This window comes from Microcaecilia unicolor, chromosome 4 (assembly GCF_901765095.1).
Source record: "Microcaecilia unicolor chromosome 4, aMicUni1.1, whole genome shotgun sequence".
Taxonomy (NCBI): domain Eukaryota; kingdom Metazoa; phylum Chordata; class Amphibia; order Gymnophiona; family Siphonopidae; genus Microcaecilia; species Microcaecilia unicolor.
Genome location: NC_044034.1, coordinates 53,699,048 through 53,726,187, shown reverse-complemented (window position 1 = coordinate 53,726,187; position 27,140 = coordinate 53,699,048). Strand labels below are relative to the sequence as shown.

General features: G+C 47.4%; 1 protein-coding gene across 1 annotated transcript in view; it reads right to left on the bottom strand.

Annotated features, from left to right (window-relative positions):
- The window catches only part of DYNC2H1 (dynein cytoplasmic 2 heavy chain 1), a 1,078,189-nt gene that overhangs the window by 959,341 nt on the left and 91,708 nt on the right, over positions 1 to 27,140 (bottom strand). Inside the window, 2 exon segments of the mRNA XM_030202388.1 lie at positions 14,799 to 14,904; positions 16,424 to 16,619. Coding sequence (XP_030058248.1) covers positions 14,799 to 14,904; positions 16,424 to 16,619 — 302 coding nt within the window.

Sequence of the window (27,140 nt, the reverse complement as noted above, 5' to 3'; positions counted from 1 at the left end):
GACACAGTAGGAGGCTTGATAGGGGCTTTGACAAAAGCAAGCCTCTCATGAATCGAACGACTAAAGGCTCTCCAGAGATGGCTTTACCTTCCACACGATAATGGTAAGCACTAATCGCACTAAGGTGATTCCTTACTGAGTTGGTCTTGAGGCCAGACTCTGATAAGTGCAGAAGGTATTCAAGCAGGTTCTGTGCAGGGCAAGAACGAGGTTCTAGGGCCTTGCTCTCACACCAAACGACAAACCTCTTCCACTTGAAAAAGTAACTCTTTTTAGTGGAATCCTTCCTAGAGGCAAGCAAGACCCGGGAGACACCCTCAGACAGACCCAACGCAGCGAAGTCTACGCCCTCAACATCCAGGCCGTGAGAGCCAGGGATTGAAGGTTGGGGTGCAGCAACGCTCCGTCGTTCTGCGAAATGAGAGTCGGAAAACACTCCAATCTCCACGGTTCTTCGGAGGACAACTCCAGAAGAAGAGGGAACCAGATCTGACGGGGCCAAAAGGGCGCTATCAGAATCATGGTGCCGCGGTCTTGCTTGAGCTTCAGTAAGGTCTTCCCCACCAAAGGTATGGGAGGATAAGCATACAGGAGGCCGGTCCCCCAATGAAGGAGAAAGGCATCTGACGCTAGCCTGCCGTGTGTCTGAAGTCTGGAACAGAACAGAGGCAGCTTGTGGTTGGTCTGAGAGGCGAAAAGATCCACCGAGGGGGTGCCCCACTCTCGGAAGATCTTGCGTACCACTCTGGAATGGAGCGACCACTCGTGCGGTTGCATGACTCTGCTCAGTCTGTCGGCCAGACTGTTGTTTACGCCTGCCAGGTACGTGGCTTGGAGAAGCATGCCGAACCGACACGCCCAACGCCACATACCGACGGCTTCCTGACACAGGGGGCGAGATCCGGTGCCCCCCTGCTTGTTGACGTAATACATTGCAACCTGATTGTCTGTCCGAATTTGGATAATTTGGCAGGACAGCCGATCTCTGAAAGCCTTCAGTGCGTTCCAGATCGCTCGGAGCTCCAGGAGGTTGATCTGCAGATCCTTTTCCTGGAGGGACCACAGACCCTGGGTGTGAAGCCCATCGACATGGGCTCCCCACCCCAGGCGAGATGCATCCGTCGTCAGCACTTTCGTGGGCTGCGGAATTTGGAATGGACGTCCCAGGGTCAAATTGGTCCGTATGGTCCACCAGAGCAGTGAAGTGCGGCAACTGGTGGAGAGGCGGATGACATCCTCTAGATTCCCGGTGGCTTGGAACCACTGGGAAGCTAGGGTCCATTGAGCAGATCTCATGTGAAGACGAGCCATGGGAGTCACATGAACTGTGGAGGCCATATGACCCAGAAGTCTCAACATCTGCCGAGCTGTGATCTGCTGAGACGCTCTGGTCTGCGAAGCCAGGGCCAAGAGATTGGTGGCCCTCGCTTCGGGAAGGTAGGCCTGAGCCGTCTGGGAATTCAGCAGCGCTCCTATGAATTCCAGAGACTGAGTTGGCTGGAGATGGGACTTTGGGTAATTTATCACAAACCCCAGCAGCTCCAGAAGTTGAATAGTGCCCTGCATGGACCGGAGGGCTCCTGCCTCCGAGGTGTTCTTGACCAGCCAATCGTCGAGATATGGGAACACGTGCACTCCCAGCTTGCGTAGGTAGGCCGCTACCACCACGAGGCACTTGGTAAACACTCGTGGGGCAGAGGCGAGCCCAAATGGCAGCACACAATACTGAAAGTGCCGTGCGCCCAGGCGGAATCTGAGATACTGTCTGTGAGCTGGCAGTATCGGGATGTGAGTGTATGCGTCCTTTAAATCCAGGGAACATAGCCAATCGTTTTTCTGAATCATTGGCAGAAGGGTGCCCAAGGAAAGCATCCTGAACTTTTCTTTGACCAGGAATTTGTTCAGGCCTCTCAGGTCTAGGATGGGACGCATCCCCCCTGTTTCTTTTCCACAAGGAAGTACCTGGAATAGAATCCCTGCCCTTCCTGCCCGGGTGGTACAGGCTCGACCGCATTGGCGCTGAGAAGGGCGGAGAGTTCCTCTGCAAGTACCTGCTTGTGATGGGAGCTGAAAGACTGAGCTCCCGGAGGACAATTTGGAGGCAGGGAGGTCAAATTCTGGGCGTATCCGCACCGCACTATTTGGAGAACCCACTGGTCGGAGGTTATGAGAGGCCACCTTTGGTGAAAGAATTTTAACCTCCCTCCGACCGGCAGGTCGTCCGGTACGGACACTTGTAGGGCGGCTATGTTCCCGTGGATCCAGTCAAAAGCCCGTCCCCGGCTTTTGCTGTGGAGGCGCAGGGGGCTGCTTAGGCGCACGCTGTTGACGGGAACGAGCGCGCTGGGGCTGTCCCTGTGCCTGACGAGGCCTTCGGGCCGGCTGGTTGTACCTACGCTTCGCAAAAGAATAGGGTGCAGCCTGCCGAGCCCGGGGAAAAACGCCCGCCCGCGGGGGCGGGTGCTGAAGGCGCCCGGTGGGAGAGCTTGTCGAGAGCGGTTTCCCGCTGATGCAGTTGGTCAACCATCTGCTCGACCTTCTCGCCAAAAATATTATCCCCCAGGCAAGGGACGTCAGCCAGTCTCTGCTGGGTGCGGTTGTCCAGGTCAGAGGCACGCAGCCATGAGAGCCTGCGCATCACTATACCTTGGGCCGCAGCACGAGATGCCACGTCACAGGTGTCAAAAATCCCCCTGGACAGGAACTTTCTGCACGCCTTCAGCTGCCTGACCACCTCCTGATATGGCCTGGACTGCTCCGGCGGGAGCTTATCGACCAGGTCCGCCAGCTGTTGCACATTGGTCCGCATGTGGATGCTCATATAGAGCAGGTAAGATTGGATGCGGGTCACGAGCATGGAGGATTGGTAGGCCTTCCTCCCAAATGAGTCCAGAGTGCGAGACTCCCGCCCCGGGGGCGCCGAGGCGGTATCCCTCGAACTCCGTGCCCTCTTGAGAGCAGAATCCACGACCGCTGAGTCATGGGGCAACTGGGGCCGCATGAGCTCTGGGTCAGAGTGGATCCTGTACTGGGACTCTGCTTTCTTGGGAATGGTGGGGTTAGTTAGTGGTCGCACCCAGTTCCGAAGCAGCGTCTCCTTCAGGACATTGTGCAGCGGTACCGTGGAGGACTCTCTAGGTGGTGATGGATAGTCGAGGACCTCGAGCATCTCGGCCCTCGGCTCTTCCACAGAGACCACGGGAAAGGGAATGCTTATAGACATATCCCGCACAAAGGAGGCAAAGGAGAGACTCTCAGGAGGTGAGAGCTTCCTCTCCGGTGACGGCGTGGGGTCCGAGGGAAGGCCCGTAGACTCCTCTGAGGAGAAATATCTCGGGTCTTCCTCTTCCCCCCACGAGTCCTCATCCTCGGTATCGGACATTAGCTCATGTAGCTGAGTCCGGTACCGGGCCCGAAGTCGAGGCACCGAGGCCTCGGTGTCGTCGAGCGGTGGACTCCCGCGCCGGCGGGGACGGAGCTCCCTCCATCGACGTCGACGGGGACTCCACCTGCGTGGCGGTCGAGACCGGCACCGCAAGCGGCGGCGGTGTCGACAGCCCCGGCGCCGGGCTAGAGCTCGCCGGCGCAAGCACCCCCGACGCCGGCACAGCCTGGCGCATCAGCCCTTCCAGGATCCCCGGAAGGATGGCTCTGAGGCACTCGTCCAGGCCCGCTGCCGGGAAAGGCGGTGGGGCTGGTAAGGGTGTCGGTGCCAGAAGCTGCTGGGGGCCAGGAGACGGCACCGAGGTGCCGGAACCCCGACGCGTCGGTACCTCCACCACCGACGGAGATCTCTCCTCTCTGCGATGACGCTTCGGCGTCGACTCCTCTTCAGGGTGCACCGAGGGCTCCCGGTGACGGCGCTTCTTATCTTTTTTCCGGTGCACGTCACCGGCGCCGGAGGGCATGGAGGAGGAGGAGGTCGATCCCCCTCGGTCTCGAGGTACCGGGTCCGACAGGGTTCGGTCCCGTGGCTCACGAGCTGAGGGAGTGACCGGGGCCGACAGCCCACGCGGCCTCTCAACCCCACTCTCACCGGCGGACCGGCGGGCCGACGGGACCTGTTCTCCTGGGGTCGCTGCCATCGGTGCCGATGTCTCGGGCATCGATACCGGTACCGAAGATCCGGCCTTCGATACCGATGCCGTCGAGGTCGACGTCGAGGGGCCGGCGCAAGTTCCAAAAAGACGGTCCCGCAGAACTTGCCTCGCAACCTGAGTCCGTTTCCGGAGACCGAGACACAGCGCGCACGACTTGAGATTGTGCTCCGGCCCGAGGCACTGGAGGCACCAAGCGTGGGTGTCGGTCTGCGAGATCGGCCGGCCGCAGCGACCACACTTTTTAAATCCACTCGGGACCTTCGAGGACATCGACGGAAAAATCGCGTCGGCGAAGTCAAAGTCGGCAATGGTGGCTAAAATCACACCATGAAAAAACTAGCCGACCGAGCGGCCACTAGGCCGCAACGAGGCGTCCCCGCTGGAAGCGAGGGAAAAGGGGAGCGCGTGCTCCACACGCGCGAAAATCTTTTTTTTTTTTTTTTTTTTTTAACAATACAAAGAAAGAAAGAGGAACCGAACGGGTCAAAGCAACGATCCGCGTAAACGCGGTCGAAAAATCCGGCGGCTGAACGGAGAGAGAGGCAATTGCACAACTCTCTCCAGTCGCGGAAAAAAAGTAACTGGCGGGAGCGGTCGCGCACGGGCGGGAAGGCGGCCGCGCATGCGCGGTGGGCGTGGCCTGCGTGCCGACCGTCCCGCGAAGCTTCTTCCGGTTGGTGGGGGCTGCCGCGGACGTCAACCCAGTCGTGAGAACAAGCAGCCTGCTTGTCCTCGGAGAACACTATATCTATGAATATTATCTATGGTCACGCACGTTATTGTTTTAGTTAAAATATAACAGGCATCCATAGACACCTGCCTCTCTCAATCCACATTCCAGTAAACTCCCTTTCTCCACAAAAATGTACTGCTGAATTTGGAATCAAAGTAAGCCACAACTTTATTAATGCCAATAAAACAATATTTTACAACTGTCAATTGTTTATCTTCAAACTTCTAAACAATAGTTATGTCAATGCAGAAAGTTATTTGCTATAATGGCAATAGATACCAGCTTACCTGATAATTTCCTTTCCTACAGTCCTGCTAGACCAGTCTAGACCTATGTGTTTATGCCACTCTGCCAAAAGATGGAGATTGGAAAAGCTGCATTTTCTTCGATATAATCACTGCTATATGGAGTAGTGCAACTCTAGAACTTAAACAAATGTCAAAGCTACTACTCCCAAAAACAATATAAATCAAACTAAGTTAATTCTGTAACCAATCAAGAGCTCATAAATTAAAAAAAAAAAAGCATGGGTCACAGGGGATTGATTGATTGATTTATTAGGATTTACTTACTGCCTTTTTGAAGCAATTCACTCAAGGCGGTGTACAGCAAGAATAAGTCAAACATAAGCAACAGACAATTACAGCAGTAAAAACATTCAAATAAGACAAAATATGGCATAGTATGCTATATTACAATGTCAACACAAAGATGGAACATATAGATAGATAAGATAGAGTAACCAGCGTTAGAAAATAAGGGGAGTAAAGGTGCATGAGTACTAGCTGTGTTTATGTTCAGCGAGGTCTTTCAGGGACTGCATTCCAGACTGTGGGGGCTACTCTGGAGAACGCTTGCTGAAGGAGTATCACATCGCATGATGTCCTTAGGGGAGGGCATGGTTAGTCATACTCCGTGGGAGGATCTTACCGGCCTTGGAGGTGTGTACAGAGATCCTGTTCAAGTACTCTGGGTCATTTCCTTTAAGGGCCTTGAAGATTAGACAGAGTTTAAAATTTAGCCCTGTATTGTACTGGTGGCCAGTGAAGTTTTTGCAAAAATTGATGTGGTCATATCGTTTACAATTTTCATTCTGAATCAACTGGAGCTGGTGCAGACCCTTTGTAGTCAGACCTGTGTAGACTGCATTACAGTAATCCAGTACTAAGTTATCAAGGCATACACAACAATGACAAGACTTGCCTTCTCAATGTAAAGAGAGAGGCAGCACAGTTGTCACAAATGACAGAAGCAACTCTTGAAAGTTGCTTGGAATTGGAGGATCAGCCAAAGTATTGAGTCTAGCTCTATTCCAAGGTTCTTGACTTGTGATTCAAGGGAGGCATTTGTATTTCTCAAATTACATCCTGCCTCCTAAACACCCATCAGATAGAGAGAGAGAAAAAGAAACACTGACAGCTAAACACTTCAGCCAAAGATTTTGAAGCCCCAGGTACTCCCTCAATAGTTCAATCTTCCCAGGAGACGTCTGACAGGACTCAGGGATAGATTAAAAAACAAAACAAAAAACCCTCTCCCTCCTAATCCTGCTAGCCCAGTGAAGAGGCATAGAACGTACTCCAGCCTCCATAAACTGGGCAGGAGGAAGCTAAGGCTGCCCTGGGGACTCAGGCCACAAAGGTAGTACTCTCCTTGGCTTTAATGTCCAACTTATAGAATGAGGGGGGTATAACGAGGTGCCTAAAGCTAAGCACCCTTTGTGAACTTTATAGAATACTGCCACTGATGCATGTAAGTGTACACTTATGTGTGTAAAATAGCAGTAGTGCACCTAAATGCAATTATGAAATTATGTGCTAAAATGGCTTAGTGCATAATTGTCAGAGGGGAATTCACAAGGTAGGGACATGGGCAGTGCATAAGCAGAGCCACCATTTACATGCACAACTCACAGAATTCTGTAATTTGAGCAAGTAAATGTGACATTTAGGCATACCCATTTATGTCTGCCATAGACTGGTGTAAATGTGGATTCTACATGTCAGCAAATCAATGTCAACATTAATTTAGTTTAATAAAATGTTCTATACCACCATTTCTGAAAAAGACAAGTCACAGCGGTGTACATACTATGCAAAACATTTAAGAAAAGTACACCATCTTTGATGAGATACAAAACAACAATCAATCAAACCTTGAGATCACCCCCCCTCCAAAAAAAAGAGGTTCTTTCAACAAAATCACACCCAGCCTCCCTGAATGCCTTTTGAAATAATGTCTAAGGAAAAATTAGTTCTTGCCTAATTGTCTTTCCATTACTCATTCTTACTATTCCAGAACTTGTAGGATAGTTCTGTCCATCAATCAGCAGGTGGAAATAGAGACATGAAAACTGAGCCAAGACATCTCTCTCTTGGCATCAAGTCCAGCTCCCCATATTTACATAGACGAGCAGTAAAGGATATAACCCAAAACAAACACAAACAACCTTAAACAATTCGCTAACCTAACAATAACCAAATAAGCAAACATGTATGGACCTCTCTCATCTCTGGACAACTTGTAGAGAACGAGAGCTATGGAGGAAGCACCATGCAAGGTAATAGTTGTTACCTCACCCATTACTTTGCACGGACTGAACATCTCAGAAACCTTGGGTGGGCTCTAGAACAGTGGGAGGAAATAAGAGAAAATGTTATCAGGTACAACCTAATTTCTCCTTCCATTATAGAGCTTCCCACTATTTCAGAATCTGTGGGATATACAAAAGCAATCCCTAGAGTAGATGTGAGCCTGGTGCCGCAGCCCTGAGGACCAAAGTCCCAAAACTGGCTTCTAAGCACACCACATCATCCACCCTGTAGAGCTTGGCAAAGGTATGCAGTGTCAACCTCGTCACTGCCGTGCAAATATCTGCTACAGACCGTAAGGCAGTCTAAACCCAGGATGTCACTGTACGCCTTGTAGAATGAGCCCGCAAGGCCCGAGTAGCCTGCTTCCCCGCCAGCAAATAAGTCTCCTTCAGCCTTCTAAGCAAGCTCAGACAGTCAAATTCCTGGGTGACAACCAACACTGACTGGCAACCAGCGTCCAAAGAAGATGAAGGTTGTGCTTCTGTTACACCAGAGACCAGTGGCTGAGAAGAGGCTCCTGTAATAGCCGCATATGAGCCCTTACCCATGCCACCACTTCCATCGTCACCAACACTGACCCCAGAACCTGGATTTAATTCCCAACACAGGACCTGCCTTGACTGAATATGAATCTGCTGAACCAGCTTCAAACTCCTGGGTTCCATAAGGAAGATCCTCTCCCTTGCCATGTCAAATAGAATGTCCAGATACTCCAGCGTCTGATATGGAATTAGTCTGCTCTTCTCAAAATTGATCACCAAACCCAATGACTGTACAAGACAGACAACTCTGCCAGTCACCACCATGATGTGCAAATGAGCCATCAAAATACGTGTGAACTCTGATTCCCTGGTGCCAAAGGAAGGCCGCCACCATCACTATAACCTTGGTAAATGTTCTCAAGGGCAAAGCCATGAAATGGAAGTGACAGCCCAGCACCGCAAAATGTAGAAACCTCTGATGCACCTCCTTAAGATCGAGGGCAGTGAGAAATTCTTCTGCTTCAACCGAGGTTATGACTGCTCTTAGTGTTTCAATGTGAAAGTGGGACTCTCAGAGACACAGGTTTAAACCTTTAAGATCTAAGACTGGATGAAAGATGTCTTCCTTCATTAGGACAACAAAGTAGATGGAGTATCTGTCTTGTCCTTGTTCAGCCTAGGGAACTGAACAATGGCCCAGAGCACCAGCAAGGGAATCTACAGTGGCCTGAACCTCAACTGCCTTGGTTCCCTTTCGACAAGGAGACTGCAAGAAGAAAGGAGTGACTAGGTGGAAGAACTCTAATTTGTAACCTTCTGTAAGAATACCTAGAACCAATGGTCTGGCGTGATTTTGGTCCACTCCTCCCAAAACTCCTGAAAACATCCCCCCACCGGAGGACAAGAAGAGTGGACCAGCTTCGCATCATTGAGAAGCTCAGGAGGCATTAGGCACTCTAGCTGACAGAGGAGGACTTCCTGTACACAGGAAAGGAGGATCGGCGTGCCTGGAAGCATGACTTCTGACCATATTGCTGACGACCAGGTCGGTGCAGTCTGCTATCTCAAAATCAAGATCGAGAGCCTCTTGAAGACAGATGGCCATGGCTTATCCTCTGGCAATTGTAGTGGTTTAGTTCCCCCCCCCCCCCCCCCCAGTCTTTTACCAAGTTACTGAGATAATCTCCAGATAGCCACTTGCCCCAGTTTAACTACACATGACATTGACGCTGTATCCGCTGCCCAATGCTGCAATCAGAGTTGCTGATGTGCCGTGACAGCCAAAGACATACTGCGGGGTTTAACCTGTAACATGTCAAAAAGCATCCGCCAAATAGGCCAACCCTACTTCAAGCTGGGCATCATGGCACCCATCTTGCATTGCAGACTGCTGATACCATTTCAGGCATGCTCTTGCCACAAACGAGCTGCACACTATCACTTTAAGGCCCAAAGAAACCACATCAAAGACTTGTTCCAGTGATCTTTCCTATCCTGTAGATCTTTCCTTTTGTTTTTTTAAAGGTTGTTGTACTGGAAAAGGAGAGCTCTACGGGAAACAGGGGAGAGGTGAAGGGAGGAAAGAAGTAAATTTGTGGGCCACCAGAGACAGGGATCTGAAGACCTCCAGATAGGACTCTGCAAACTCGAGCCACCAGCAAATCTCAACTGGGGACCAGTTGACCAACTGGACCAGGAGCAAATCACTCAGAACCAGAGGCTCAGGTTGAAAAGTGTGTCCATCCACCTGCTGGAGATAGAAAATACTGAGGAGCTGGACTGGATGACAAGAGAGATGTTTCAGCTCAGTTTTCAGTTCTGTATCTCCACCTGCTAGTTGATGGACACAACTATTCCACAGGTTCTGGAATAGTGGGAAGCTACATAATGGAAAAGCAATTTAAAACAAGAAAAGGACAATTCTGTACTAACCGGATTGTGGAATGCGCTTAAATGTCCCTAAAGAATAGGCATTTGGGTGCCTAAATTAAGATGGACAGTTATAAAATTGCTCTATAGTGCCCAACAAATGTTTATTAGATTTGAGATATACCTTCCTTTCTGGGGTACAAATCAAAGTGGTTTACATATTGTATACAGCTACTTTCTCTATCCATAGTGGGCTCACAATCTGTATGAAAAGACAGCCACGGAGCTCATCTCAGAATGTTTTCTGGATCAACTGCTCTAACTTCTGCCCAGAAAGAACCCAGAGCTCTCATCAAATATGCTTACAAGCCTTTTGGAAGGTGTATATCCTTCAATATGTATGCTGCAGCAGTTATTTCCCTACTCTGCCTAGACAAGGAAGATTTGGATGTCATCTTGCCTTTGTACGGCCCAATAGATTCATTTTCTGAAAAGGGGTTAAACAAATTCAGATACCACAGAAGCTGCCAAACTTCCAACAAATGAAAATAGAGTACAGCCATAAAAAGTACATTAAAAACCCCTAGATCCAAACTACCCCAAACCAGCAGCAGCAAGCATCCTTCCAACTAATCCTTCAACTAAAACAGCCAATGTTTTAATGCTTTGCAGAACAAGACAGTTTCTTTACACAATTCTCCGGGTAACAATCTACAATTCTGAAGCCACAACCAAAAATGCCTGTGATCTCTGCTTCACCAGTCGTACCTGTTTCACCATTGGCTCCTCCAAGAACGCTACCCGACTTAAGCATAACCTATGACCAGGAACGTAGGGAACCAGATTCTGGACAAGCAGATTGATCAACACTTAAATTGTCAAACATCATAAAAACCATGACTCTCTTTACTTTGCGCCGAAAGGCTCTCAAGACATACTTTTTTACTAGACAAGTATATTTAATTATTCAACGATGAGATCATAGTATTTTTTTTATTAATAGTTTCACTGAGATTATTAAAGTAAATTCCTTCTAATGTAGAAGTCTCTTGATTTGTACTCCACTTTGAACCATTGGGATTGAAGTTGGTTTATAAATACTCAAATAGAATACAATAAAATTTGAAATTCACCTCAGCCTGAATGGGCAGCCAGTATGGAAAGACATTCCCACTTAGAAAATGTCAGAAGAAAGATCACCTGGTTTAAAAGAAGGGAGAAACCATCTTAAGCAAAAAGGGAATACAGGGAAATTGATTGACTCATTTGAAAGGGCCAAGAGGGACATTATCAAAATAGAGCCTGCAACTTCAATACTTAATGAGCCAAACAAATAGCTATCAGAAAAAACAATAGATTTTAGAAGGACAGATCCTTTACAGTGATATAGCTATCAGAAAAAACAATAGATCTTAGAAGGACAGATCCTTTACAGTGATATGCCTCAGGGATTAAGAAAGGAGCCACCAATGCTCCAAAGGATCAAATTAAGGTCCCATTGGGGCCACTGGCGCCAACACTTCAAATACCAATTACCCCTCCCTGTATAAAAAGCAGGAATTTTCTAAATGTTAGGGGTTCTCAGCACCCACTGAAACCCTAGCGCTGGCTCCAATAATTAGGGCACCATTGCCCATTATGGGGCAGCAAATCTGCTTGACTCCTACAAAAGACAGGTGACATCCTACTACAAAACCAAAAACAACCTTGGACCCATCCCTTGTAAAATGTAAAGGTCACACATGTATCTTCGAAGAATTCAGAGACAGCCCCTTATCTACACCTTCCTGAAGGAAAGAGAGAATACACATAGTATCTACTTATTACAAGGAACTTCTCCAGTAGTGACACCAAACCTCAAACAGTCACCAAACATGAATATAAACCAAGGATGTAAAGTCATTGCATGTGTTAAGCAGAGCAGAAAACAGCACTGAGCAAAAAATCTATCTTGTGCAGCCTGACTCTTTCGGTGATCAGACCTTAAGTCAAAATAGCTCAGTCGATCTGAATGGGATCCTACTACAACCACCTGTGAAATCAAGAAAATGCAATCAGTTCCCATTATCAAGTGCACAACATCCACATACCAAGGCCCTTGGGATCAATTTGGAGCCATTAAGAATTACTAGAGATTGAAGATGGCAGACAGGTGCTAAACAAGCAAAGTATACCTGGACTGAAGGAGGAGGGCTGGAACAGTCCTTTGTGCCAGAAATTTCTCTTAAGCCCAAACTCTCAAACTCCTGCCCATTCAGCTCTGAGCGGTGACCTCTCCAATCCTTGGAATACTGAGTTCTGTGCAGGAGGAAACCCAGGCACCCAAAGGAGAGAATTCAGCAAACCCTATTTGAGGTTTAGCCCAACACCATGGAACAACTACGATCTGCAGCAAAGATGAGCAGCGCTAAGAAACTGAGACTCTTATCAGAGTAAAACTGGACCTGGCAATTCTTTTAGGCGTCAGATGCCATGCAGTGACAGCCTATTCACTGCTTTGTGAAAGCCTTTCTGGAGAGATGATACTCTGATTTCACCCAAATACTTAGAATTAGATGGTGATTATTGTGGCTTTATGTACTTGAATTTTTAATTATGTACGTTTGATTGTAACCCACTTTGGTTAAAGCAGGATATAATTATGGAAAAATAAATAAGTATCACTTTAAGAGGGTTTTTTGATAACAAAAAGAAACACTTCCATCCAAAGTCAGCACCCCCCACCCCCAAGGAAGTACACCACAACAAATTCCATGTGGAGATAACCAAAAATGCAGAAGACCAAATCATAACAGTACGAGCGGATTCTAAGCTGGTCTGGAGCGACTAAAGGAAAGCAAATTAGCAGGTAAAGTCTAATTTATCCTTCTTTAGCGTCCTTCCAAACCGGCCTAGACAGATGGGAAGTACTAAAGGTAGTGACCATCAAGGGTAGGACCCTCAGCTCAAATATTCAAGCCCCAAAAGCCACATCCTGATGAGCAAGAAAATCTACATGGTAGTGCCCAGCAAAAGAATGCAACTAGGACTAGTCTGCTGCTCTACAAATCTCCTGTAGTGGTACAAAGTACTCACCACCCACAAAGCTGCCTGCCCTCTAGCAGAAACTCCATTAAAGGAATTATAGCTCAACTGAAAACTAGTTAGAAACAAAGTCAAGAACAGGAGGAAAAAGGGGGGGGGGGGGGGAGGTCACAGAACACCATCAAAAAACACCATGAAGGCAAAGCCAAACTAAGCACAAAACAAAGAGACCGTGGCACTGCCAAACCAGAGGGTTTTTTTGTTTTGTTTTTGTTTCTTTTAACAAAGAGCAAAGATGAGGCTCACTTTCCAAGCACTCAAGGCCCCTAGACAGCACCAGAGGCTGAGGCACAGAAAAAACCTCAAGAAACAAAAAGGAAACCCTCAGGGCCAAGGAACCAGGAGATATAGGGAAGGAAGGAGAGAGGGGTCCCAGTCACGGGGGCTGACACCCCCAGGGCACAATATGGCCCCAAACGGGCCACAGCCCCAACCAGGAGCCAAGAAGGAGCCGTGCGAGAGAAGAAGATAAATTAGGAGCCATGAATTACACACTGCTGACCTCAGTAACATTTTTTTTCCTTAGGACTAGAAACCCCCAGGCCTATCAGACCAGTCGAGACTGCACAGGCTGGCACCTCTATTACCTGCTGAGAGGCTAGGGAATACTGAATCTGGGAGGGACTGCACAGCTAACTTATAGGCTCCACCAGAATTCTGTAGTTCTCAGTCTCCACTCACCTGCTGGAAGGGTTATGTAGAGGATGACAAGTAGGAAAAAGAATTCACAAATATTACTGGTCAGTATAAACAAGGCCAGTGAAAGGGTGTTAGGTATCAACCCTGTACCCCTTCAACTAATTTTCAGCCTCATAAGAAACTCAACATCCCTATCCCAGAATGATACTGTGAAAATTCCTAATTGAAAATATTTGTTAATATTAAACTTTACATTAGGGGGGGGGGTAACATTAAAAAATTTTAATAGGTATTCAATTGTAAACACTTATTTTATAATGACATATTAACCATGTATATGCCTTTAAAAGAAGAAGAAAAAAAGGCTTCTAGAACAAGTCTTTTAGCACACAAATGCTCTAGCACAAGCCTACAAAGGCTCCAAGGCTGGTGAAATAAGAAGTATCTGCTCTGTGTAGGTGTAACTCTGCCCCCAGGAATGCCTATACATGGATCACGTAAAAGTTATCAGTACACATTCTTGTATGGAGTGTATACAGTCACACCATTTTGCACACATAAAACATGTTTTACATGTGGAAAATTTGGAATAGCTCCATTGAAGGCAATTTGCAAAAACAATTTACCCAAATAAATAGGAAACTTGAAAACTGCTCACTTGCCCTGTGGACAAAAGTACAAGCTGATGTCTTTCCTAACTCCCAGAAGTTGCCATCCTACATGACTGCCTAGTCTTTTTAACAGTTAAGCTGTCCTTGAGTATAATCAAGTAAGGGCACAGAAATGTGCAAGAAATAGGAATAGATGCAAAAAAAAAAAAAAAAAAGACCTCAAACAGTTTTCAGAAGGTTGTGTTCACAAGAAGCTAGAAAAATAAAAGTAGATACACAATAGGACTGGATGGGATCCATCTAAATTTGGTATGGCAAATTAGGGCCAGGGCTGGCCCTGCCAAACTAGGCATCCACCCAAAACAGTAACATTTGGATGGCACCAGTGGCATGACAGTAGACTGGTATCTCATCTCCCCTTCTCCTGCCACCACTGCTGTCACCGTATGGTAGCCTATGTTGATAACTTTCTCCCGTAATGCTATACAGGGAACAATTTTAACAAAATATACTTTCTCCTAAACAATAATAATTAATATCAAAGTCTTTGACCCAAATTTTAAAAGGTGAGCATAATGTAATAATAATTAACCCTAAGGGATCTTTTTAGGTTTCTTTTACTAAATATAAACTAATCAGAGCAGGGCCTTTAAAGGGCTCTTATGCAACATGGGAAAGCAAAAAACAGTCCTTTACCTTAATTATCTGTTCAAATGCTAAGGCGGAGTTTAGCATCATGGGTCTTTGGCTTTGAATCATTTGCTGGTCAATAGTATTGTAAAAATGTGCCACCTGTAAAAGTAACAAGACTGAGTAGTACAAGATACAGAAAGGTCAGATTTTAATTTCTATCATATCTGACCTATTATATTTTCTATTAATTTCATGAAATGTTCCTACATTACAAGAAAATTAGTTCCCAGGAGTTTATTACTAATATGTGTAGGATTTGATAGCAGGTATGTAGTGCTTACCATTCATCAAGCTATAAAACATCACTTAGTAGGCCTCACCCACACCTTTCAAAACCACTATTCCCCATAAGGTACGTGTGTATTTAGCCATACAGTATACACTACACTTCATCCCATGCAGAACTAAAGAGGTAGTGAGAACACATGCTGCCACTCCTCCTCATCTGTGCTGGTCTTACTGACATTTTCAAAACTTGCAGACTAGAACTCTCATTGCTCCTAAAGCTCTGCCAAGTCCTGCATGGAATAAAAGGCTAGGAGTAACAAGAGAGCTAAGAATAAAATGAAAATTTTTAGAGCATTGATGGGTGAGAATGCTGGGGAAAGGTCAGTGCTAAGGTGAAAGGAACAGTTACAACACTTGAGAATTGGAGAATGATGAGAAAGCATTAATAATGAGAGAGAGTAGTGAGTGTACTAGAGGAATACAGATGGGGGAAAAAAACACTGTTGGAGGGGGAGAAGAAAGTGTGTGTATTTTGGAGGGCCCACAATAAAAACTTGCTCTGGGTCCTAAGTGATCATTGCTCAGCCATTGGGAGGGGTTTTACTGCAGTAGGACAGACTCCCACTGCAAAGCAGGTATATCCAAGGGGAAGCAAGGAAACATGCAGGGGCAGGTACTACAGTGAAACCCTTGGCAAAGAATGGAGAAGCAGAGGAGCAAATGCTGTGGGAGAGGGTAAACAGGCAGGGAGGCAGATGCTGGGAGCGGTAGGAGGAAAGAAGGGGTGTGAATGCCGAGAGAGGGGGAGACCTCCTCTCATCACTGTTCACTTGCAGAATTTAGGATCCCAACAGAATGACACATCTGCATACACTCAACAAAAAAAAAAAATTCAGATGAACTATTGTTCCTAATACTAGAATGAACTCATCCTTCACACTAAGTGTTATAGATGTTTTATTGAAACAAAGGTATTGACAGCTAAAATACTCAAGAATCAAAACCTCTGGAGACAGCAGTACATTTAGTTAACAATGTACTTCCCACTAGAACTGTTCCTCTAAAATGTGAAAGATAGTGAAAGTACCATCAAAGTCAAAAATGAGTTGGTCCTGTTTCAACCAATCAATATTGGAAAACTGTACATAATCAGGGAATATGTTTATTTTATTTTTATTTGTTTCATTTGTATCCCACATTTTCCCACCTATTTGCAGGCTCAATGTAATTTTGTGACCTTTAAATACCAAAAGAGCAAAATTAAGCAGTGCAGCTACATTAGCAATCTGGAGGGTTCTCTCTCCAGAGAATAATTTGAGAATGGCAAGACACATTCTCCTATGCTTCATAACCTATAGTTTTGAAATCATCGTAGTTTCATATTCAATACCTGCTTAAGGACAATCGCTTGCTTGTAGAATTTCTGTGCAGTGTTTGCAGCTTGCTGAATTTTTGCAGGAATAACAAAACCAAGTGCTGAAAGCTGGCGCACTTCTCGAAGAAGAGTCACCAAACGATCAGAATAATTTATTTTCAGTGTTCCATCAGAGTGATCCAATTCCATAACACGGCTGCTGGCTTGTATACTAGACAAAGGGAAAATGAAATGAAATGTAGCAGAGGTTAATTAAGTTACTACTACTACTACTACTCCTAACCTTCAACACACTCCCTCCCTCTAGATGCCCCCAGAACTCACAATGATTACCCCACCTCCACAAGGTCACCATACCAGCCAAATACACCCATGACTGTGATTCTGCTTCCCCTCCCCCCACAGGTAACAAAGGCTACCCCCAGCAAGCCTGGCTCATGACTCCCATAGTCCACCCTGAAAATAAGACAGAGGAGGAGTACAACAAAAGGCATAAGAGTGCCTGCAAGATCACAGAATGGACCTTTGGCCAGCTCAAGAATCGATTCAGATTGTTCTGGAGGGGAGCTCCTCTGCAGCCCTGAAAAAGTTGCCAAAATTTTCATGGCCTGCTGCATGCTGCACAACCTGGCTCTCCGAAGAAAAAAAGGCCCTGCCAGAGGAGGGACAGCAACCACCAGACCCAGAGGATGGGGAGCCCCCTCCCCCCCTGCAAACCGAGCTTACCAGAGAGCATACCACCTGGAAGTGTACACCAGACAAGACTCATTCTCACCAATTTTCAGTAAACGTAAGTGCACTATTTATTTGTGCGCAGCACCTCTGTAACCACTACCACCACCACCCTCTCTCCTCCCATGGGAAACTCCCACCCCACCCCACCCCCCCAGCGCACACATACTCTCCCCCCCAAGCACAGCATATAGGTGGTTCACAGCCCTACATGATCCTCCCGTCCCCCCCCCCCCCCCCATCCTTTCTGGGAAACATCTCTCCCACCCCGCCCCTGAGCTGCTGGTAATGGCTTGGCTTTGCAGGAGCAGAAAATGTGTCAGAGTCCTCCCCTCTGGGGCTTCCACTGAACCTCACAGTCCTGCTACCTCTGCTACACCCTGGAAATCTGGCCACCAGGCTTTACAGTTGTCCCTCTAGCCTGAAGTGATCTGGGTCCCATTCTTGGGTGCTTGGATGGCGGTTGCAGCTCAGCAGTTGAGGAGGGTGGTGTGAAGTTTGGCTGGGTAGTGTGGCCACTGGGGTAACTTGGGGCTAGTATAGAGGGTGTTGCTGCAAGACTGGTGGCCTCACTGCTATTAGTTGGAGGTTCAGGCTCTTGCTGTATAGACAATATGCTTGCCAAGACCACCATGTAATCCTGGAGATCATGCCAGATCCCCAGAAGCTGCTGCCAGATATTCTGGGCTGTCTCCTGGTTCTCCTGCTGCGTGGTCCGCAGCAGCTGCCTGTGTTCCTGCTGTATTTGGATCCTTTCCTGCAGCAGCTGTAACTTCTGCTGCCGTTAGCCCACCAGCTGCAAATTCTGTCCCAGCAGTTTAGCCGCAGAGCACCTCCCATCTGTGGCAGTCATATCCCCTATAGGCCAGCTGTGGTTTCTCATCAGCCTCCTCTGCCACTATTGGGCCATCTGCAAATGCCACTAGGGGAGGGGGGGGGGGGGAGAGGTTCCTGCACTAATTGTTACTGTTCTTCATCCCCCGCAGGCAGCTCCTAGCTAATGTTCTTGACATGCTCTTCCTCTCCCACAGTACCTTCCTGTGAGCATTCAGCAGCCACCGATTCAAACTCCTCCTCCAGATGTACCTGCACTGCCTGCTGGTTGCCCAATATTGCTATATTTTGATTCCACTGTGGACGCTTTAGCCCTGGCGTGCTACCACTTTTGCACTGCAGACCACAAAAGCCTCCTTTTGAAACGAGCTCCCAGACCTTTGCCGCTATCCAGGGGTCCATTCCTCAACTTCAACTGGACTATACAGAACTTCCAATTGCCAAAGGCGGGGGGGGGGGGGGGGGGGGGAATGCAGTATCTCTTGGTTTTCACCTGGCCATTCTCTAGATGGGTGGAGGCATACCCATCCACTTCAATGACTGCTGTTGCAACCATCAAAAATTTGGTGTACAAATTCATTCCAGTTTGAGGCATGCCCCTGGTCCTATCCTCTGACCAGGGCCCAGCTTTTGTCTCATGTGTGGGAAGGCCTGAATTTGGCTTTTGGGTTCAAGAGACAGTTGCACACTCTTTATAATCCTCAAAGCTCTGGCCAAGTTGAGAGAATAAACCAAATGCTTAAGAGCACTTTAAGAGCCCTAACTTCTGACTGGGCCTCTAACTGACTAACTGCACTGCCCTGTGCCCTTATGTCAATTCGAAACTCACATCAGAGAGCTAGGGAAGGTCTTACCTCATATGAAATTATTACTGAACATTCAATGACAGGGCCTTTACATCATATGGTACCACCAGATCCCCAATCACTGCACAGCAATATCTTAACCTAATGTAAACATTTACATTCAGTATTGACTTCTGAATTGACTCCTCAAAAAACCATCACTTGACCCTACCTGTCCCTCCAACTACCGCCCCATCTCCCTCCTACCCTTCCTCTCCAAGTTACTTGAATGCGCCGTTCACAGCTGCTGCCTTGATTTTCTCTCCTCTCATGCCATCCTCGATCCGCTTCAATCTGGTTTTCGCCCTCTACACTCGACAGAAACGGCACTCGCTAAAGTCTGTAATGACCTGTTCCTTGCCAAATCCAAAGGTCACTACTCCATCCTCATCCTCCTCGACCTATCCGCCGCTTTTGACACGGTCAATCATGATTTACTTCTTGCCACACTGTCCTCATTTGGGTTCCAGGGCTCTGTCCTCTCCTGGTTCTTCTCTTATCTCTCCCACCGTACCTTCAGAGTACATTCTCATGGATCTTCCTCCACCCCCATCCCGCTCTCTGTTGGAGTTCCCCAGGGATCTGTCCTTGGACCCCTTCTTTTTTCAATCTACACCTCTTCCCTGGGCTCGCTGATTTCATCTCATGGTTTCCAATATCATCTTTATGCTGACAACACCCAGCTCTATCTCTCCACACCAGACATCACTGCGGAAACCCAGGCCAAAGTGTCGGCCTGCTTGTCCGACATTGCTGCCTGGATGTCCAACCGCCACCTGAAACTGAACATGGCCAAGATCGAGCTTATCATCTTCCCACCAAAACCCACTTCTCCTCTTCCTCCACTCTCTATCTCAGTCGATGGCACCCTCATCCTCCCCGTCTCATCTGCCCGCAACCTCGGAGTCATCTTTGACTCCTCCCTCTCCTTCTCTGCGCATATCCAGCAGATAGCCAAGACCTGTCGCTTCTTTCTCTTTAACATCAGCAAAATTCGCCCTTTCCTCTCTAAGCACACCACCCGGAACTCTCGTCCACTCTCTCATTACCTCTCGCCTTGACTACTGCAACCTACCCCTCACTGGCCTCCCACTTAATCATCTATCCCCCCTTCAATCCGTTCAGAACTCTGTGGCACGTCTTATATTCCACCAAGACCGATATGTTCATATCACCCCTCTCCTCAAGACACTTCACTGGCTTCCGATCAGGTACCGCATACATTTCAAGCTTCTCCTTCTAACCTACAAATGCACTCAGTCTGCAGCCCCTCATTACCTCGCTACCCTCATCTCCCCTTACGTTCCCACCCGTAACCTCCGCTCGCAGGACAAATCCCTCCTCTCAGTACCCTTCTCCACCACCGCCAACTCTAGGCTCCGCCCTTTCAGCCTCGCCTCATCCTATGCTTGGAATAAACTTCCTGAGCACTTACGCCAAGGCCTCTCCCTACCCATCTTCAAATCCTTGCTCAAAGCCCACCTCTTCAATGTCGCCTTCGACACCTAACCTATTCAAGAAATCTAGACTGCCCCAATTTGATTGCCCCTATTTGACTGACTGTACATTTGTCCTTTAGATTGTAAGCTCCTTGAGCAGGGACTGTCCTTCTATGTTAAACTGTATAGCGCTGCGTAACCCTAGTAGCGCTTTAGAAATGTTAAGTAGTAGTAGTAGTAGTAGTAGTAGTATTTAAGGCTCCAGGATGCACTGCACAAAGAGTGGATGGTACATCATACCCACAACTTCAAACAGGAGATTGCATCTAAGTTAAGAACCATTGGCCTGCTACAGCACTCTCCCCGAAGATCACAGGACTATCAAGTGCTGCTCGTTGGATACTCTGTATATAAGCTTCAACGACTGTCATTATGGATTCATCTTACCCACTGCTGAAAAGCACCAGTTCCCTTGCCTACATAGGAGCACTTGGTGACAGACTATATGTCTGAACTAAAGTACTATTCCTTTTTGTTATCCCTTTGGGAATCCAGAAGCAACTTCTCATATTACAGTCACACCTGGTCTGCTTAAAGGACATTTTGGACTTAGTTTTGTATAACTCTTATAGTTATTATCATTTTAATTTTAGTTCTTGGATATTAAGGCTTTTAACCTTTGTTAATATTTTGAATTTTAGTATTACTTGACATGTATTCTCTATAAGGATAACCACCGCTGGTGATATATCATTAACCACATGCCCTCATGGTATATTATTGCTATATCATCTATATTAACTTCAATATTGTGGAACTGGTTGTGTGTAAATGAGCATTTGGAGTATCCTCTTCCCACCAGAGGTGGTGAGGTTATGGTATAGTATGCTGGTTACAGACCTATGCAAGAACGGTAACCATGGGATTGGTATATTGAATATACCGAATGAAAGCATATGCCTGCTTTTGTTTTGACTCTGCTCTCTTGTATCCCTTTCTGGTGCTTTTGAAAACTCTTGGGCTTTATTAGCTCAGGCCTCCGTGAATACTTCTGCTTTTTGTAATAGGAGTACTTTAACTTTACAGTGAAATAATAAATGACACCCACTTTAGGGATATTCTTACTAATATGCCCATTCTTGCATAGGTCTGTAACCAGCATATTCCACTAGTAAGAAACAAGATACCTTTTCTGGAGAAATATATAACCTAGGAGCTGTGAAAAATCCTACTGCTTTCACTAAAGATCAGCCAGTTCATATTTCACTTCTGAATGTCACATCTGCTACTGACTGTTTCTCTTTTCAAAATGCTATAAAATGTATTTCTATGACACATATCCTGGACTATCTTGACTTCCACAACCCCTGTAACCTTTGCTTATTTTCCTATGTATTTACTCATTGGCTGGTTCTTTCTTTGTGAGAAAATAGCTTTCTTTTATGTTCCCACTAATGCCTCTGGGAGGTCCCTGCACTTACCACCGGTGCATTCCTGAGAGGGCTCTCTTCCGGTCATGCTTATAACCTTTGCCCTAGATCATTCACAACCCACTTTTCTTCTGTTACTCTGAAGTGAATTTGTTTTCTGAAGCTCTTGCTCTATCATGTTCAGAACTCTTATTTTAGCATCCTCATTTTAATATTCCCTTATCTCGTTTGTCCTGTTTGTCTGTCCTAATTAGATTGTAAGCTTTGTCGAGCACGGACTGTCTCTTTATGTTCAAGTGTACAGCGCTGCGTACATCTAGTAGCGCTTTAGAAATGATAAGTAGTAGTAGTATCTACTTCCTTAGTTGGTGTGCCTGGATTTCCACTTCATGTACAGATAGAACTGAAACATCTTTCTTGTGCCCTAGCCATGACAATTAATCTCACCTCTTCCCTTATTGCTGCCTTGACCCAGGAGACCCCTAGTTTAAAGAAAGCAGTGATTCAGAACCATCTTGTTAGTGATTATTTACTCCTTAGTGGTGTGAGGTTTGAGAGGATGTGTTGCTTTAATTTGACTGATCATAGTGTTCTGACTGAACAAAAGACCTACAAAACCTGTCTTCTAGAATACAGCACTCCACTGCAAGGATTAATTTGCTGTCAAGTATTTCTGATTGGTTTGCTAGATGGCTGCCTGATATTGACTGGCTTTGCAGCTTCCTTCTTTCTTGTAATAGGCTTCATTGATATACTAATTGTTTTGTGCTGTTTTCTGCAGAGTGCCTGCTCTCTTTGGCAGCTAAGAAAGAAAAGTGTTGTCTAGCTCTCCTGCTGTCATGGGCCTAGTTTGACCAAAGCGTTCAGACTCTGCCCTTTTCTCTCTCATGTCCTGAGAGAGAGAGAGAGAAGGGCCGAGCGTGCACGCTTTGTTCAGCTGCTGCCAGCCGCCGTAACACCGACGATGTAAGTGAAGATGTCTTTTGAAATTCGGAGGGAGGGTGCTTGGAACTGGAAGGGAGGGAGGGAGTAACGGAGAGACGACGACCCTGGAAGTTGGGGGGAGAGGGTGGGGTCCTCTACGTCCAGAGGCAAGTCGTGATGGGAGGGGGGAGAGTATGGGGTGGTTGAACGGCGACTCGGGAGGGAGTCGGTCGGGGAGTAGGGGGAGGGCAGCGGTCCAAAGTCGGAGAGGAGAGGGAGGTCGGCGGGAGTGTGCATTGGGGTTTTAGAAGTCATCTTCACGTACCAAGTCAGGGTTACGGCGGCTGGCAGCAGCAGCGGGAAAAGGCATGCAGGCTCGACCCTTCTCTCTCTCTGTGCTCTGGTCCCGCCCGTTATGAACCCTTCACTGCAGTCAGCCACGGAGTCAGCTTCAGAACGTTGGAGGTGCCTCATGCTGCTTTTGTGTGATTGGGCACTGCTGCTGGTGACGCAACCGGAAGTATGTGACGTCAATTCAGGAGATGGATACAGAGAGCACGAATGCTTCAAGGCAGTGGCCACGGAGTCAGCTTCAGAACGTTGGAGGTGCTTTTATTATTATATATATATATATATATATATATATATATATATATATATATATATATATATATATGCAAATTAATATGCTAATATGGAGGAAGGAAGGAAGAGAGAAAACGCTGGCTTTCTTGGGAATAAGCATAATGAATATGTATGAGATATCTCATACATATACATTATGGTTATTCCCAAAAAAGCCAGCTCTTTCTCCCTTCCTTCCTACTTAACCAGCACTCCCTCTTCCTCTCCAGTAGTATTTCCCCACCCCCTTTCCCATACTATGCCAGTGTAGACCTTAGAAATGCATAAGCTCTATATGTAGATCCTTCAAGAGGTACTGTGTCATGATTTAGGCTCTAAAACCCTTTCTGATGTTTTAATGCCACCTCAGTAAGGCCAACACACAATCTCTCCACTGCAAAACACTATACACAAACTTGTGCAAAAACACACACATAACCTTACCAAACTATAACAGCACTAATTCCAAGGACAGGATGAGCTACAACCTTATGCTTGGAAAGACAGCATTGTAATTACACCGGGCTCTAAATCACCAGTACACTATCTAGTGAAAAAAAAAAAGGCCGCAAATGCTACACACTAGCAGAATACTGCACCTTGATCACACATGAAAAACACATAACAGATATGACACAAGGAACTAGAAATTAAAAAAATGTGAAGGCAAAATACTGAACTGGAAAGTTACCTCAAGAAGTTAGACTCGGCATGCAACAATACTAGAAAAACTGAAACTTGCATGCAAAATATCACAGATGCACATTTCCAAAAGCTGACATATTCCAATTTATAAATTCTGAATAAAATACTTTTTTCTACCTTTGTTGTCTGATCATTTAGTTTTTCTATTCGCTTTGGTCCCAGTGTCTTCTGTTTTATGCAGTGCCTTCTTTCCATTTGATATTTTTTCACTCACCATGTCCACCATACTCCTGTGTCCTTATGCACCCTGTCTACCATCTGTAGCCCTGTCCCTATCCTTCCTCAAGTTTCAGTATCTGCCCTCAAAGTGTTCCAAATCTAGCCTTTAAATTCAGCAGTTTTCCCTCCATCCATATCCAGCATTTCTCCTCACTCCCCTCCCCTCCATCTATGTGCAGCTACTTCCTCTGTCTTCCCTCCCCTCCATCCATGTCTAGCATTTCTCCTCTCTCCTTTCCCCTCCATCCATGTGCATCTCCTTCGTCTTTCCTTCCCTCCATCCTTGTCCAACATTTCTCCTCTCTTAACTGCCCTCCACTCCATCCATGTCCAGCATTTCTCCTCTCTTCCCTCCCCTCCATCCATATGCATCTCCTTCCTGACTTCCCTGCCCTCCATCCTTCCATGTCCAGCAACTCTCCATTCTCCCCTGCCCTCTCCTCCATCCATCCATATAGTGAATGATACATACCTGTAGCAGGTGTTCTCCAAGGACAGCAGGCTGATTGTTCTCACGACTGGGGTGACGTCCGCGGCAGCCCCCACCAACCGGAAAAAAGCTTCGCGGGACGGTCGGCACGCAGGGCACGCCCACTGCGCATGCGCGGCCGTCTTCCCGCCCGTGCGCGACCGCTCCCGCCAGTTGAATGACTAGCAAAAGATGAAACACACAACTCCAAAGGGGAGGAGGGAGGGTAGGTGAGAACAATCAGCCTGCTGTCCTCGGAGAACACCTGCTACAGGTATGTATCATTCACTTTTTCCGAGGACAAGCAGGCTGCTTGTTCTCACGACTGGGGTATCCCTAGCTCTCAGGCTCACTCAAAACAAGAACCCAGGTCAATTGAACCTCGCAACGGCGAGGGTACAACAGAAATTGACCTACGAAGAACAACTAACTGAGAGTGCAGCCTGACCAGAATAAATTCGGGTCCTGGAGGGTGGAGTTGGATTTACACCCCAAACAGATTCTGCAGCACCGACTGCCCGAACCGACTGTCGCGTCGGGTATCCTGCTGGAGGCAGTAATGAGATGTGAATGTGTGGACAGATGACCACGTCGCAGCCTTGCAGATCTCTTCAATAGTGGCTGACTTCAAGTGGGCCACCGACGCTGCCATGGCTCTGACACTATGAGCCGTGACATGACCCTCAAGAGTCAGCCCAGCCTGGGCGTAAGTGAAGGAAATGCAATCTGCTAGCCAATTGGAGATGGTGCGTTTCCCGACAGCGACCCCTAGCCTGTTAGGGTCGAAAGAAATAAACAATTGGGCGGACTGTCTGTTGGGCTGTGTCCGCTCCAAGTAGAAGGCCAATGCTCTCTTGCAGTCCAATGTGTGCAACTGACGTTCAGCAGGGCGGGTATGCGGCCTGGGAAAGAATGTTGGCAAGACAATTGACTGGTTAAGATGGAACTCCGACACCACCTTCGGCAGGAACTTTGGGTGGGTACGGAGCACTACTCTGTTGTGATGAAATTTGGTATATGGAGCATGAGCTACTAGGCCTTGAAGCTCACTGACCCTACGAGCGGAAGTAACTGCCACCAAGAAAATGACCTTCCAGGTCAAGTACTTCAGATGGCAGGTATTCAGTGGCTCAAAAGGAGGTTTCATCAGCTGGGTGAGGACGACGTTGAGATCCCATGACACAGTAGGAGGCTTGATAGGGGGCTTTGACAAAAGCAAGCCTCTCATGAATCGAACGACTAAAGGCTCTCCAGAGATGGCTTTACCTTCCACACGATAATGGTAAGCACTAATCGCACTAAGGTGATTCCTTACTGAGTTGGTCTTGAGGCCAGACTCTGATAAGTGCAGAAGGTATTCAAGCAGGTTCTGTGCAGGGCAAGAACGAGGTTCTAGGGCCTTGCTCTCACACCACACGACAAACCTCCTCCACTTGAAAAAGTAACTCTTTTTAGTGGAATCCTTCCTAGAGGCAAGCAAGACCCGGGAGACACCCTCAGACAGACCCAACGCAGTGAAGTCTACGCCCTCAACATCCAGGCCGTGAGAGCCAGGGACTGAAGGTTGGGGTGTAGCAACGCTCCGTCGTTCTGCGAGATGAGAGTCGGAAAACATTCCAATCTCCACGGTTCCACGGAGGACAACTCCAGAAGAAGAGGGAACCAGATCTGACGGGGCCAAAAGGGCGCTATCAGAATCATGGTGCCGCGGTCTTGCTTGAGCTTCAGTAAGGTCTTCCCCACCAAAGGTATGGGAGGATAAGCATACAGGAGGCCGGTCCCCCAATGGAGGAGAAAAGCGTCCGACGCTAGCCTGCCGTGTGCCTGAAGTCTGGAACAGAACAGAGGCAGCTTGTGGTTGGTCTGAGAGGCGAAAAGGTCCACCGAGGGGGTGCCCCACTCTCGGAAGATCTTGCGTACCACTCTGGCGTGGAGCGACCACTCGTGCGGTTGCATGACTCTGCTCAGTCTGTCGGCCAGACTGTTGTTTACGCCTGCCAGGTACGTGGCTTGGAGGAGCATGCCGAACCGACACGCCCAACGCCACATCCCGACGGCCTCCTGACACAGGGGGCGAGATCCGGTGCCCCCCTGCTTGTTGACGTAATACATTGCAACCTGATTGTCTGTCCGAATTTGGATAATTTGGCAGGACAGCCGATCTCTGAAAGCCTTCAGTGCGTTCCAGATCGCACGGAGCTCCAGGAGGTTGATCTGCAGATCCTTTTCCTGGAGGGACCACAGACCCTGGGTGTGAAGCCCATCGACATGAGCTCCCCACCCCAGGCGAGATGCATCCGTCGTCAACACTTTCGTGGGCTGTGGAATTTGAAATGGACGTCCCAGTGTCAAATTGGTCCGGATGGTCCACCAGAGCAGTGAAGTGCGGCAACTGGTGGAGAGGCGGATGACATCTTCTAGATTCCCGGTGGCTTGGAACCACTGGGAAGCTAGGGTCCATTGAGCAGATCTCATGTGAAGACGAGCCATGGGAGTCACATGAACTGTGGA